Source organism: Haliotis cracherodii, unplaced genomic scaffold (assembly GCF_022045235.1).
Source record: "Haliotis cracherodii isolate W230 unplaced genomic scaffold, xgHalCrac1.p SCAF_23, whole genome shotgun sequence".
NCBI lineage: Eukaryota > Metazoa > Mollusca > Gastropoda > Lepetellida > Haliotidae > Haliotis > Haliotis cracherodii.
In genome coordinates this window covers 13,215,469-13,230,008 of record NW_027266279.1, presented here as the reverse complement: position 1 = coordinate 13,230,008, position 14,540 = coordinate 13,215,469, and the positions used below count along the sequence as shown (strand labels likewise).

Below are 14,540 nucleotides of genomic sequence, written 5' to 3'. Positions count from 1 at the left end.
AGAGCAAGAGTTGACCCGTGAAGATCTTGCCAGAATAGATCTTCAGCAACCCATGTTTGCTGTAAAAGGCGACTATGCAGTTTGACGCAACTTTGCTTGTCGGAAGAGGCGACTAACGGGATCGGGTGGTCAGGCTCGCTGAAATGGTTGATGCATGTCATCCTATCCCAATTACGTGGATCAATGCTCATTTGTCAATCACTTGATTGTCTGGTCCAGACTCGATTACTTACAGACTGCTGTCTTATAGCTGGAATATTGCTGAGTGCGGCGTTAAACAACAAACAAACAAACCATCAGTGGATGATACTCTGAAAAGCATCCCAAACCGACAGGGTACGATATCGATGACATGATATCAACTGTTCCGGACCAACCCAACCCAAATTAGTCGACCAAAAGACGTTAAAAGATGGTACTTGTTGTTACCCTGTCTGGCGCTCGGCATTAAGGGGCTAAAACAAGGACTGGTCGGCTCGGAGTCAGTATACTGTGTCTGAGTGGAGTATTCATGTTAAACTGCGGCATGGTATCTCAGTGAGCTAGCACTATAAATCAGCATCAGTCCGGACTAGTACAAGCAGCCACACAAACACACACACGTACATGCACGTCGCTATGTAAGTGCAATAATCTTGGACGCGACGTTAAACCCCATTTCACCTCACCTCACCAAATAAGTCGCCTCTAATCAACAGCTATAGAGACCTATGCTAATCCGGTCCCCATATTTTCAGAGTGTCCGGCCATGAAGATAGGGATGCCGAAGAACATCTACTGCACATTTGACAGCATGTGTCTGGGCCTGGAGTGCTGTGCCCACTTCAAGCTGTTCATGTTCCGGAAGGCCTACAAGGTGTATGCCAGGCTCGATCCCTGTGAATTCCAGTTCGTTGTTGGCGTAGAGAAGAAGTTTGAGAAGACGTTTGGCGCTCTGGACGGCCTAAAAGACATCGTCGCAGGTAATATTTAGAATAACAAGCATGAAATTCTCAAATCCCCTGCCAATATGACTTGTCCAGTTGTGTGCAAGGCAAGAAATATTGTACGGTTTTCAAGATCTGCGCCAAGAAATGAGCACTACCGTCATTTTAAGTCTAAAGAAGTCGTTGCCATGGAAATTCGAAAAATATTTAAATAATCCCCAAATATCAAAAGGCACCAGTTCACCACTCGACCTATATATGTGCCAAGTTTCATTCAGATTTCTCTCATGGTTTTTGAGTTCTGCTCCGGAAATGAAACATGATGGAAGGAAAACGGACGGACGGACGGACGGACGGACAGCTCCCATTCTCATATCCCCCTTTAACCTCGTGGCAGGGGATAAAAATATGAATAAACATGCAGGATAATAAAACAGTTGTTGGTATTGGTAGATTGTATGGCTAGACCTTACTGTAATATGCCTTAATAAAAAATAACTTTAAATTCAGTTGTTTTGTCTCAAGTGTATCGAATTTAGACGGGTTTGTTTACAGGCCGTCGCCATTTTGCATTAGGCGACAAATAGACACTTACTTTTTAAATAAGATGCATGTGTGGCGGTGCTACCAGTAGAACAGAACATGCTTACCCTATTCATGAACACCTGGAGTCATTGAATTTCTGTGATTTAATATATAATTTTCATCACAATTTGTCTTTTACTCTCAATGTAATCTGTTCAGCAGATATTGGACACTGAATATTCTCTGGCGTTGAAGTTTTATATTTTAATGTCACGAAAAAAACAATTCTGCCTCTTCGAATTTTTCAGGTTTTGACAAGACACTTAAAACAGGCATCAAACTTAATATTCTGGGAGGCATCGAGCTGGTTGTCAAGTAAGTCTTGATGCAATGTGTGAGTGAGTGAGTTGTGGTTTGTGCCCCTTGGAACAGAACTTCTGTCATAATGTGATGTGTCATTTTGATAGGTTGTGAATGTTAACAGTTTTTACATTTGATGAAACACGTGGAGCAGGGATGGAATACTGATTGACCAAGGGCCATAATTTTAGCAAACCTAGGATTAGATCCCTCGATCATCATATCTCGGCAAGTAATCGAGTTTCACCTCTGGATTGCTGATGCAACGTTAAACAATACTCACCCACTCGCACAGCACTGAAACTCTTATCTCATTAAAATCAGATCTTTGTACTCGCTACCGCTGAACAAAGATCTGAGGACATCCCATTAGGGGTCACGTCAGAACGACCTTTCATCCGACCAATCAGAGCGTCGCTTACCAGATCATGAAAGTGACAGTCGGAATGTGTTTTCTAATTATGCAACCACGAAATATTTAGCGCAGGGTATTTCGAACGACAGTTACGGGTTTTATGATTATATCCATACAATCTAGGCCATCTATAAGCCATTCCAGAGTGTTCTTCTTATCAGTTTTAATTTTTTTTAATCAAGACTACGTGAAAATATGTTTCGAAGCGTAGTCGCCAGTTTGAAACTAGTGTCGTAAAGCTCGTGAAAGCTGCCTTCTGATTGGCTAATGTCGATTTCTTGTCAGTCTTTTCATTGGTCGGTCAAAAATTCGCGAAAGGTCGTTCTGACGTGACCCATAATGGGATGTCTTCAGATCTTTGTTTAGCAGTACCGAGAACTAAGATCTGATTTTAATAAGATTGCTGAAACCCTAACTGCATGATTCTTCACCAATAAATGTGTTTGTGCATATTATGATTTAAAGTTTGTTATAATTCAGAATATGAATGTTAATCAAACCTTAGAGTTATCCTGTGATCTCTGGATATATGCCATCGTTCAAGACTATATCCTTGTATTATGGGTTTTGGGACACTTAAGAAACATTTCTGACAAATCACATGACCAACTGTAAGACATCTCCCTCACCTATGAAAGAACTTTATCTTTAAAACAATGTAGTATGATGTCACACCCCTCGTTATAGCATGAGAAATCGCAATAAAAATGGCTGTCTAAAACATATAATCCGATAACTCTTAATTTTTACCATGGAACCAGTTTGTAAGAAGGGCTAGGACGGGTAACTCGGGTACCCGGGTCGGGCGGGTCCTAAGTAGGACCCGGGTACCCACAGGACTACCCGGACCAGTGGTTAGTCACGTGATATATAATTGTTTAACGACAAAAAATATCTGGAACTCAATGGTTACACTACAAGTCAAAAATGTTCCCATTTCTTTCTGACTATGCACCCATTTCTTTTGACTTTTCATATGGTTGAATAAAGATATAACTTAAGTCAACTTCAGTGTATGTATGACCAGGGCCCTGTTCCACAAAGCGATCTTAGCGCTACGATTGTCGTAAGTCAGTGTTAAAGAATGGGAGTTACGATCGACTTAGCGCTAAGATCACTTCGTGGAACGGGGCCCAGATCGTTTAATACATGTATCTAAATACGTTTTGCAAGTACTGTGGTAAAGAAATTCCCAATCGTACATTTTGTATCTTTTGAGACAGTGGGTACCCGGATAGTAAATTTGGACTCGTCCGAGGCCTATTTGTTAGTGTCCTGTCTACAGCTTTGTTTACAGCTTTGTTTACAGCTTATATAGCTTCATCCAGTCATGAGACAAACACTTTGATGTTTTCGGTCATCACTTTTTTCTATGTACAGAGTCAGACTTGAGAAGGATGAGTTCGTGTCGCTGATCACGTTAGGGGCGGGTTTCTGTGCCCTGGACGACAGTGAGAACTGCATCGCTTTCTTCAACATCCTTGACGAGGCACCAACGCCTCTACCAATCTGCCTTGATGATGGCACTATGCGGTGGCCCGAGAGTAAGTGCATTTTCGAGTCCACGGGAGTGGTTACACATGATTGGGGTGATAATTTTGTGAATTCCAAATTTCAGATATATAACAGATGTATTTACAGGATCTCTTGTTTTTTGTTGTATCAGAAGTTGACTTAGTGATGATACGGGTTGGAATTGGTCTTCAGGAATCTATGAGTGTCATAAGAGGCAACTTATGGGACGTAGTTGTGGGGCGACCTGACATGGTTGGTGCATGTCATTGTACATGTGTTATATTGCGTAGAACGATGCCGAAGACCTGGTGTCATCACTATTTGATAGTGGTTCAGAAACACATCCTCATGATATTGTCGTAATCGTACAATCGAGATTTCTGGTGAATATGGAAAGGGTTTTGTTATTTGTTATTGTTATTGTTATTTTTTAAATTTTTGTTGTTCTTCTTCTTGTTATTTTTTTGTTTTTTGTTGTTGTTGTTGTTGTTCTTCTTCTTCTTATTATTATTATTATTATTATTATTTATTGTGGAAACGGTTTATAAACATAAACAAGCATTACACTAGAAGCTACATTGTGGCCCTGTTTCAATACTACAAACTTTCTTCTTCTTATTATTATTATCATTATTATTATTATTTATTGTGGAAATGGTTTATAAACGTAAACAAGCATTACACTAGATGCTACTTGTGGCCCTGTTTCAATACTACAAACTTTCTTCTTCTTATTATTATTATTATTATTTATTGTGGAAATGGTTTATAAACGTAAACAAGCATTACACGAGATGCTACATTGTGGCCCTGTTTCAATACTACAAACATGAACATGCGTTAAAAAGATGAATGAAATGGTCATTATTTAAAGATTTGTATTGGTATATTCTCAATCGCATGTCCTCCATTCCAGTTGACTACAAGTCCCTGTTCGACAAGGAGGCCATCAGGAAGCGGATCAGGGAGAAGGGGTCCCAGCTGGTCAAGGACACCATTAACAAGGGGATAGAGGAAGTCCTGTCCCTCGTCCCCTGCATATCGAAAACTGTGCGTCACAGTGGCGGGTTCATTTCTTTGTCTTATTTGTAAACGAGGGCACAGGTGGCCCAGTAGTCTAAGGCGCCGCGATTCGCTGTGCAGAGTTGCGTCCCTTGGGCACGCCAGAAACCTATGATTATGGGTTCGAATCCCGGTTCGCCCCAATTATGTTTCTAGGTTTGTCAGCAAACGTCTGAGACCAGCATCACTTCGGGCTTTCCTCCCACATTAAGCTGACACGCCTTGATATAACTGGAATAATGTTAAAATCGGCGTTCAACCCAACTCACTCACTCACTTATTTGTAAACAACCAATTGAATGTCGTGTTGTAGGATGTTTTTAGTCAAGATGTGCAGAAGTAACATGTCAATAGGTGATATTTTCAGAAGTTGACTGGTTGAACGATTGTCAATCACGAAGAAAATGGTCGATTGAAACATTTCGAAATAGTTAAAGTTAAAGTGACACAGGATTTTGTTCAGTTGAACTCATGATCAACTACCTGTCTTTTTCATTTCTGCAAAACCAACTTTTGTGGCAAGAAATAAGTGCTAACAAATGACAAAGATGCCATTTGCCAAGGTCCATTAACATTCTGACAACCACAGTAAAAAGCTATCTAAACAAACTAACGAACTATGAAAGACAAACCTTCAACTTATAATTGACTCTTTACACAAGAAAAAAAGGTATTCATGCTAAATACTATATTGCCTGAGGAGTTGAGGAGTGTTTCTTTAGAAAATAAACGATGGGGGGGGGGGGGGGGGGGTAGTTGTTTGTCATTCTCCCTGCAGTGTTTTATTGTACGACAAACAACGACCATAAGTCATAAACAGTTTCAAACGTATTAAAATTATGATGACACCCTGAATACAATCGCATATCAGACAAGTCTATTTTATGAACAGGGGGGAGGGGGGGGGGAGGTAAGTTTGGTATTTCCTGGATTTCTAACATATGTACCAAAGTAGACACAATTTATGGATAAAAACTTCTTTAATACTGTAAGTCCCCATGGTTCCTGGTATGGTGATCTCCCTTTAGTTACTGACGATCTCTAGCCCATTTTTATATTCTGTTGTTAATTCCTTCTGCTTTTAAATGTTCCTGAACTAGTTTTAGATAGACTGTGATATTCTAGTTATTGTACCGTCCTTTGATGACAGGTTTTTATAAAGTTTAGATATATGTGCTAAATAATGTATTACTTCTCGTCAGGATATGGCTGAAATATTGCCGATGTGACGTTAAATATTAACTCACTCACTCACTCACTTCCCCAGGCCCCGGGCAAGTCCTCCCCCTGCCACCGCCCTGAGACCTTCACCCAGGACCTTCTGAAGCAGTCCCTCCAGGAGAGGGGGCTGGCGGTATCCGGAACCAAGGCTCAGCTGGAGCAGAGGCTGAGAGATGCTGATAAACGTATGTAGGAGATAAAACAGATATAGCATAGCGTCTTTTAGTAACACAATGGGGTCAAAGAAACCGGGGGTTGATAACACTGTACTGTGGTGTCAGTTTCTTTGTTGTTTAACACCGCACGCAGCAAAATTCGAGCGACATGACCCCAGTCTGTAAATAATCGAGTCTGGACCAGACAATCCAGTGATTGACGTCATGAGCATTTATCTACGTAATTGAGATATGATGACATGCATCAACTAAGTCAGTGAGCCTAGCCACCCATTAGTCGCCTTTTCAAACAAGCATGGGTTGCTGAAGATCATTCCTTACGCGGATCTTCATGGGTTTTTTTTTTATCTGTTTGGTGACATGACAGTCTGAGTTACATAATATGAGTAAAAACATGATCGTGACTAGGGCTAGGACGGGTAACTCGGATCCGTGGTTAGTCACGTGATATATTGTTTAATGACAAAAAGTATCTAGAACTCTATGGTTACACTACAAGCCACTAATGTTCCCATTTCTTTCTGACTAACTGCCGAAATACGGCCACCCATCTAAGGACCCACCGACGTTGCTTAAATTCACCTGATTTGTGACGTGTGCACCACAATATTCACCACCATACATAATATATTTTACCACAATACATAATATATTTCACCACAATACATAATATATTTCACCACAATACATAATATTTCACCACAATACATAATATATTTCACCACAATACATAATATATTTCACCACAATACATGATATATTTCACCACAATACATAATATATTTCACCACAATACATGATATATTTCACCACAATGCATAATATATTTCACCACAATACATAATATATTTCACCACAATACATAATATATTTCACCACAATACATAATATATTTCACCACAATACATAATATATTTCACCACAATACATAATATATTTCACCACAATACATAATATATTTCACCACAATGCATAATATATTTCACCACAATGCATGATATATTTCACCACAATACATAATATATTTCACCACAATACATAATATATTTCACCACAATACATAATATATTTCACCACAATGCATAATATATTTCACCACAATGCATGATATATTTCACCACAATACATAATATATTTCACCACAATACATAATATATTTCACCACAATTCAATATATTTCACCACAATACATAATATATTTCACCACAATGCATAATATATTTCACCACAATACATAATATATTTCACCACAATACATAATATATTTCACCACAATGCATAATATATTTCACCACAATGCATATTTCACCACAATACATAATATATTTCACCAAAAAACATAATATATTTCACCAAAATACATAATATATTTCACCACAATACATAATATATTTCACCACAATTCAATATATTTCACCACAATACATAATATATTTCACCACAATGCATAATATATTTCACCACAATACATAATATATTTCACCACAATACATAATATATTTCACCACAATGCATAATATATTTCACCACAATGCATATTTCACCACAATACATAATATATTTCACCAAAAAACATAATATATTTCACCAAAATACATAATATATTTCACCACAATACATACTATATTTCACCACAATACATAATATTTCACCACAATACATAATATATTTCACCTCAATACATAATTTACCACAATGCTTAATATATTTCACCACAATACATAATATATTTCACCACAATACATAATATACCACAATGCATAATATATTTCACCAGAATGCATAATATATTTCACCACAATGCATATTTCACCACAATACATAATATATTTCACCACAATACATAATATACCACAATGCATAATATATTTCACCACAATACATAATATATTTCACCACAATACATAATATACCACAATGCATAATATATTTCAACACAATGCATAATATATTTCAACACAATACATAATATATTTCAACACAATTCAATATATTTCACCACAATACATACTTTTCACTTCTTGTGATTGAACCTCGTACATGTTATAGCTTATCCATGAAACTCTTAACTGTTCCAGAGTGTACCGTCCTTGGAAAGACTCTCACCCTGCCGGCTGTAAGAAATCCCAAGCTGGACAAGATCATCTACATGTCCATTTCCTCCAACTGTCTCCGAGTTGACGCCTGCGTGGACGCCGAGATCAAGGCTATTGGGTTCAACAAGGCATTCAAGGCCTACATAGAGCTGGACCCCTGTCGGTTCACGCTGGTGCTCAACTTCGAGACCTGCACCCACGAGGTCATACTCTTTGGCTATGCTTGGGGTGAGTTATGATATTGTGCTGTTTTAATTATTTGTCCTCATTGATGCAAAGAATAAATATTAATAAAATATAATTTGCTGTTAATACAAAGACGTATGCTCTTTTTCAGACAAATGAGGACATTGTAAATATGAATGAATGAATAATGGGATGTTTAACGAAATATAAATATGTATATTTCTGATACTTTATCTGACTTGATGACAATCTCATAAAAATCAGATCTTAGTTCTCGCTACCGCTAAACAAAGATCTGAGGACATCCCATTGCGGGTCACGTCAGACCGACCTTGCGCAAACTTTGACCGACCAATGGAATGACCAATCAGAAGGCAGCTTTCTCCAGCTTTAAGGCACTAATTTCCAATTGGCGACTACGCTTCGAAACATATTTTGACAAATTCTCCATTACAAATTTGAAACCTGAACAAAAGAACAGCCTGGAATCGCTAATAGATAGTCCAGATTGTATAGATTCGGTAGTTAAACCCGTAACTATCGTTCGGAATACCCTGTGTTAAAGTTTTCGTGGTTGCATGATTAGAAATCACATTCCGACTGTCACTTTCATAATCTGGTAAGTGACGCTGTGATTGGTCGGATGAAAGGTCGTTCTGACGTGACCCATAATGGGATGTCTTCAGAACTAAGGTCTGATTTTAATGAGATTGACTTTATGAAAATTGGATTTGACCCAAAAATTACAGATATTGTCAAAACATTTCCAGGATGAAAACAGTCACCAAAACACTGCAAACTGAAGGTCTAATTAAACCGCAACTATTATACCTGTATCAAATACATCACCATCAAATAACCACTTCTTGTTTGTTTCATTTTGTTTGAAGTAGATATTGTCAACAATGTGCGCAGCTGATATTATCGCTGTTAATAGATAACTACCAGACTGATATACATTATCAAATTTGGGTTACAATGCAAATAGGCTTTATTTGAGATACATAGACAGCTAACAAGTCTGAACCTTATATGGTAAATCTAGAAATTAATGCGAGCATGAATTAAATACGAAAAAAGCAAGTTGTCTTTTAAACATCGCATTTATATCTTGAAACACTAGAAATTACATAATGGACATACTGTGAATTGTCACTGCTGGAGTCTAGAGTTCCACTCCCTCGTGTCAAACTTTGCATCACTGATTAATTCAGCAAGTCCAGACAGACGCCACCCACGCATCACAGCATCTTTGTTCTTTGCGACTGCGTCACTTGAGTTGTTTCAATTATTTTATTTCCTTTGAACTTCCTTAATGCCGGTCAACAGAATAAACATATCAATGAGCTGTTGTTTGTGGCAAAACACTATGTATTGTTTTGTACAGAAGTACTCTAGTCAGCACTAATAAGCGGTGCTATTTGCTGTTTGATTGCCATTTTCTCTATATATACTGATAATTCTACGGGGGATTGGGGGGGGGGGGGGGGGACGTGTTTGGGGGGAGTTGCATTCATATTGAGTTGCATTTTTGGCTTTGGGCGAGCAGTTGCCTTCATTTGGAGACATATTCATTTCAAGATTTACAGTATTTAATGATTATTTTGTTTCCTCTACAGGGACGCCTTCTGAGCTGAAGCTGTCAGACGAAGTGATCATCAGGTACACAATAGACCGAGACGAGACGAGAAAGGTCTTCATTGTCACCATGGGACTGAAGCTGGGTATTGGGGCTGAACCCATCCTCGACTCTACCTTCCTGGAGAACTTTGATGTCCCCATTCCTCTATGCAATGAAAACTTTTCTCTACCAGGTATTAAATATTTCCACACAAATTCTAGCTAATTTGGACAATGATGATTCTGTTCAGAGTGAGTGAGATCGGTTTAACGCCGCTTTTAACAGTATTCCAGTTATATCACGGCGTGTCAGCTTCATATGGGAGGAAAGCCCTAAGTGATGCAGGTCTCAGACGTTTACCACTTTGATGACACCCACGAGCATGGGTATGGTGCTGACAAACCAAGAAACATAATCGGGGTGAACCGGGATTAGAACACACAATCATAGGTTTCTGGCATGTCCAGGGGACGCAACTCTGCACAGCGAATCGCGGCGCCTTAGACGACTAGACCACACATAATTGGTATTCTGCAACCCATACTTGTCGCATCGGCATCAGTCCGGACTAGTACAAGCAGCCACACAAACACACACACCTACATGCACGTCATTATATAAGTGCAATAATCATGGACGCGACGTTAAACCCAATTTCACCTCACCTCACCTCATCTCTATTGTAGGTGACGCCCAGTGAAATCTGTTTCAGCTGATAGTGGAGACTGATTATTCTCTGACATTGAAGTTTTGAATTTAGGTCTATGTCTTGTATAACAATGTCTTTATGTCTTCAATGTTAGGAATGTTGAAGATGGTATTGTATTTCCAGGAACCGGTTCCATCAAGGACCTTGCCAGAAAGATGGGAGGGAAGATTATTGGCGAAGTCGTAGACGTCATCTTCAAAAAACTTAAACTTGATGTAAGCAAAATGTTTCTTTGTATGATGTCATAAAGGTTTTGTTATGAACTGAATCATGTCAAACCTTCTCACAAATGCAAATCAGAGAAGCAAGAATATTGTCTGCGTTAAATCATTAATTGTTATTTTTCTATATTTTATGTCATTCATTTAATGGTAAAACAGCCAGTTGTCCTTTTTAGTTTATACTTTTTCTCAGACAATTTGTCCTCTATAGCATTCACTTGTTTCAGAAAATCCGCATTGAAAACCCTATTATACTATGAAGTTCAATATTTTGAAGTTTTCTGTGTGTTGCAAAACTAATGTTCAAGTGTTACTGTAAACATTGTCTTCCCAAGGCAAGGCAGTTAACTGAATTAATAGTCTAGATTCCACCCTTGCCGAACTGGTCTGGAATAATGAAGTTATACTTGTTGGCTGGATTAACGAGTCTGTGCATAGTCCAATTGTTCGTAAACTGCAGTGCAGGTTTTGGTTGATTGCAGGATTTGCAAAGCATGTGTACTGCCAACTCGGCGTCAACAAATATTTTCCAAATACTTTCATGTTTTTAATCATGACCTGTTTTATCACAATATAGATGTTGATTATTGATCAGATCGTCCTCACTAGGCGCCCCCATTTTGTTTGAAGCAAATGCCAGTGATATGAGAGGTGGAATCTGATTGGTCAATAGGAGGGAAATACAAGGGACATAACTCATAATAGCCACTGGTGGCGCTATGATTGAGCCCAGAAATTCCAGCCTTGTTCGGCAAGGGTGGAAAATGGACTTTTACAGTCAGTTAACTCCCTTGCCTCAGGAAGTACTGCTGATGTCAAATTGTTTTCGCTACATTAAAATAACATACTGTAGCAGAAAGTTGGGATGGGTTTTCATTTTACCTATGATATAGCTGCTGACATGCATTTAGTGAAAGTTTTGTGTTTTTATGAAGCCTAATTCAAAATTTTAATTATTTGATAAATGCCATTGTTATACAAATAATTTATTCTTGATGAGGTCAATATGCAAAAAACATGAAAAATCAAGGGAGTAAAAGGGTTCTTGTTTGGCAAGTTGACCTTGTCAAGAGCAATTATTTGTTTTGTTATATCGTTATTAAGTTTAGAGTTTATAAAGCCTTTAAACCGTACTCTGTCACATGATTTTGGTGTCTACATTGAAATGTATTGTTTTATCACATGGTACAGATTAACCAATGGAATTTCAAGATTCTTAATAGAGGTATAACAATAATTATCTTATTTCCCTTTCAGACTGTGTTTTCTGATGGCCCCTGTTCTCTGGTGGCGTCGCCTGCAGGTAAGTGTCCATCATCAAGGAAGAGAAGTTTTTAAGTTCATTGAAGCTCACTATTTGTATTGATAATTAAATCATGTCTCTGAGCTGGTGGAGGAGCGTTCGGATAGCCTAGTGGTTTGGTTTTACGCCGCTTTTAGCAATATTCCAGCAATATCACGGCGGGGGACACCAGAAATGGGCTTCAGACATTGTACCCATGTCGGGATTCGAACCCGGGTCTTTGGCGTGACGAGCGAAAGCTTTAACCACTAGGCTACCCGACCGCCCCCCAAAACAGTTTTAAGTCAGAAAATGGGACTTTGCAGGAAATGAGTCCTAATGTTTGATGCCATGTCTCGCTGTAATAGATATGAATTTAAGCTTGTGAATTGTATTTTTGTGTTCCTAAGATCCCGTAGTTATATAATGCGAAGTCAAAATTTGATTTTTCACCCATAATGTCCGAAAATTATCTCATGGTTGGTCACAAATATTGGTTAAACTTGCATTCAGTCTACTTCATGTTTGTTCCAGACTGCCCCTGGAAGCTTCCCAACATCACCAGCTACCTGCCCTCCAGCTTCAAGGACAAGGTGTCCTGTGGTCTGCCGGAGAACTGTTTCGGTGTCCAGTGCTGTGTGGACTTTGTCTTCAATATTCCTCTGTTTGACCAGCCTCTTCTCAAGAGCGTCCCATTCTTCCTCAAGTTCGAGCCCTGTAACTTCACTGTGGAGGTCGGATTTGGGTCGTATTATCATAAGGAAACACTCCTGGAATACAACTGGGGTACGATGTGCTTGTCAAATTATTTAACCTGCAGAATAAAATATTTACAATAATTAATAGTCTTCACAAAGGAATATCCTGAGGGTCATGTGAAATAGATATTAATTCGATGGAGTTTAGTGAATGGCAAATCATACAAACTTATTCTCAAAGAAATTATGTCAATTGTTCTATTTCGGAAGCACCATACCAACTTACAAACAAAGGTTTTGAGAATCTCAGTAAGTGTTTTCAACCTTTCACTTTGGGCTTTCCGGACTAAACAGTGCCTTATTATTTTTAATTTAATCTTTAGTTTTTGTTTGTATGTTGTTTAACACCCACTCAGCAATATTCCAGCTGTATGACGTTGATCAGTAAATAATCAAATCTGGACCAGATAATCCAGTGATTGACTTGCATCGATCTTGGCAATTTGGATACGTTGACATGCATCAACCAAGTCAGCGACCCTGACCACTTGATCCCATAAGTCGCCTCTTACGACAAGCATGGGTTGCGGAAGACAAATTCTAACCTGGATCTTCACAGATCTTTTACATTTTACTGTTGTCATGTCTATATGGGAACCCTTATGGAAATCTATTTTGCTGTTGTTTTATATTTCTTGCCTTAAAAAAACATGAAAAGACCAGGAAACACATACAAGAGTATATGCTCCAGCATGATGAAGTGTGCTGGTCCACAAACTAAGTGACTTGAACTGTATAAGGCTTAAAAAAAATTAAAAAATTGTTCTCAGGCAAAGGCTTTTGAAAATATAGAGTGGGTGGGCAGTGGTTTTTTTTGGTTTTTTTTGTTGTTCAAGCTAGTATGTCACCAACTTTTGTTTACCATAAATTTGGAGAAATCATGTTGTTCTTAAGTATTGTAGCACTTCACTGCCGGGGTCGTGTGTTCGAGACGCGGAATATTTATTTATTTTTTGCGTTTTGTTGTGAAACTGATAATATTTGTGTCATGTGAAATGATAAATACAGTATATGCAATAATATTTTGAAACAATTAACTTGTTAAAATGTTTTGAATGCAATAGTGCCTTGCATAGATTGGCACAGAAGGTTCTTTTAAGGTTGGTTTCAAGACTGACACTGACACAAAACTATTGTCACGTTTAAGCAGACATTCACTGGGTTTTATCATTTGGTGACTTCCTGATGTTCGGAGTTCAGCTGTTATCATGTATCCTGATCTCTACAACCTGTTTTCATTCTTTCAGGGAGTGTTACAGCTCTGGAAATAGGAGATGGAGACCCTGCCCCGATCATCATAAGGTAGAGGACATTTATTTGTTCAACATGCTTCAGAAAGCATTGTCTGTCTGGGCTTCGTTCTGCAAAGCGGTCGTAGCACTATGACTGTCGTAAGTCTATGTGAAGATATGGGAGTTATGATCGTTCAAGGGCTTTGATCGCCTTGTGGAATGGGGCGTAGAACAT

The 14,540-nt window shown here is 38.5% G+C and overlaps 1 protein-coding gene across 1 annotated transcript in view; it reads left to right on the top strand.

Moving 5' to 3' along the window:
• The window catches only part of LOC139471999 (uncharacterized), a 188,571-nt gene that overhangs the window by 42,017 nt on the left and 132,014 nt on the right, over positions 1 to 14,540 (top strand). The window contains exons 31-41 of the mRNA XM_071254507.1: positions 738 to 962; positions 1,760 to 1,826; positions 3,607 to 3,770; positions 4,658 to 4,791; positions 6,071 to 6,209; positions 8,279 to 8,524; positions 10,102 to 10,296; positions 10,936 to 11,027; positions 12,291 to 12,336; positions 12,850 to 13,101; positions 14,321 to 14,375. Coding sequence (XP_071110608.1) covers positions 738 to 962; positions 1,760 to 1,826; positions 3,607 to 3,770; positions 4,658 to 4,791; positions 6,071 to 6,209; positions 8,279 to 8,524; positions 10,102 to 10,296; positions 10,936 to 11,027; positions 12,291 to 12,336; positions 12,850 to 13,101; positions 14,321 to 14,375 — 1,615 coding nt within the window. The remainder of the gene's footprint in view (positions 1 to 737; positions 963 to 1,759; positions 1,827 to 3,606; positions 3,771 to 4,657; positions 4,792 to 6,070; positions 6,210 to 8,278; positions 8,525 to 10,101; positions 10,297 to 10,935; positions 11,028 to 12,290; positions 12,337 to 12,849; positions 13,102 to 14,320; positions 14,376 to 14,540) is intronic.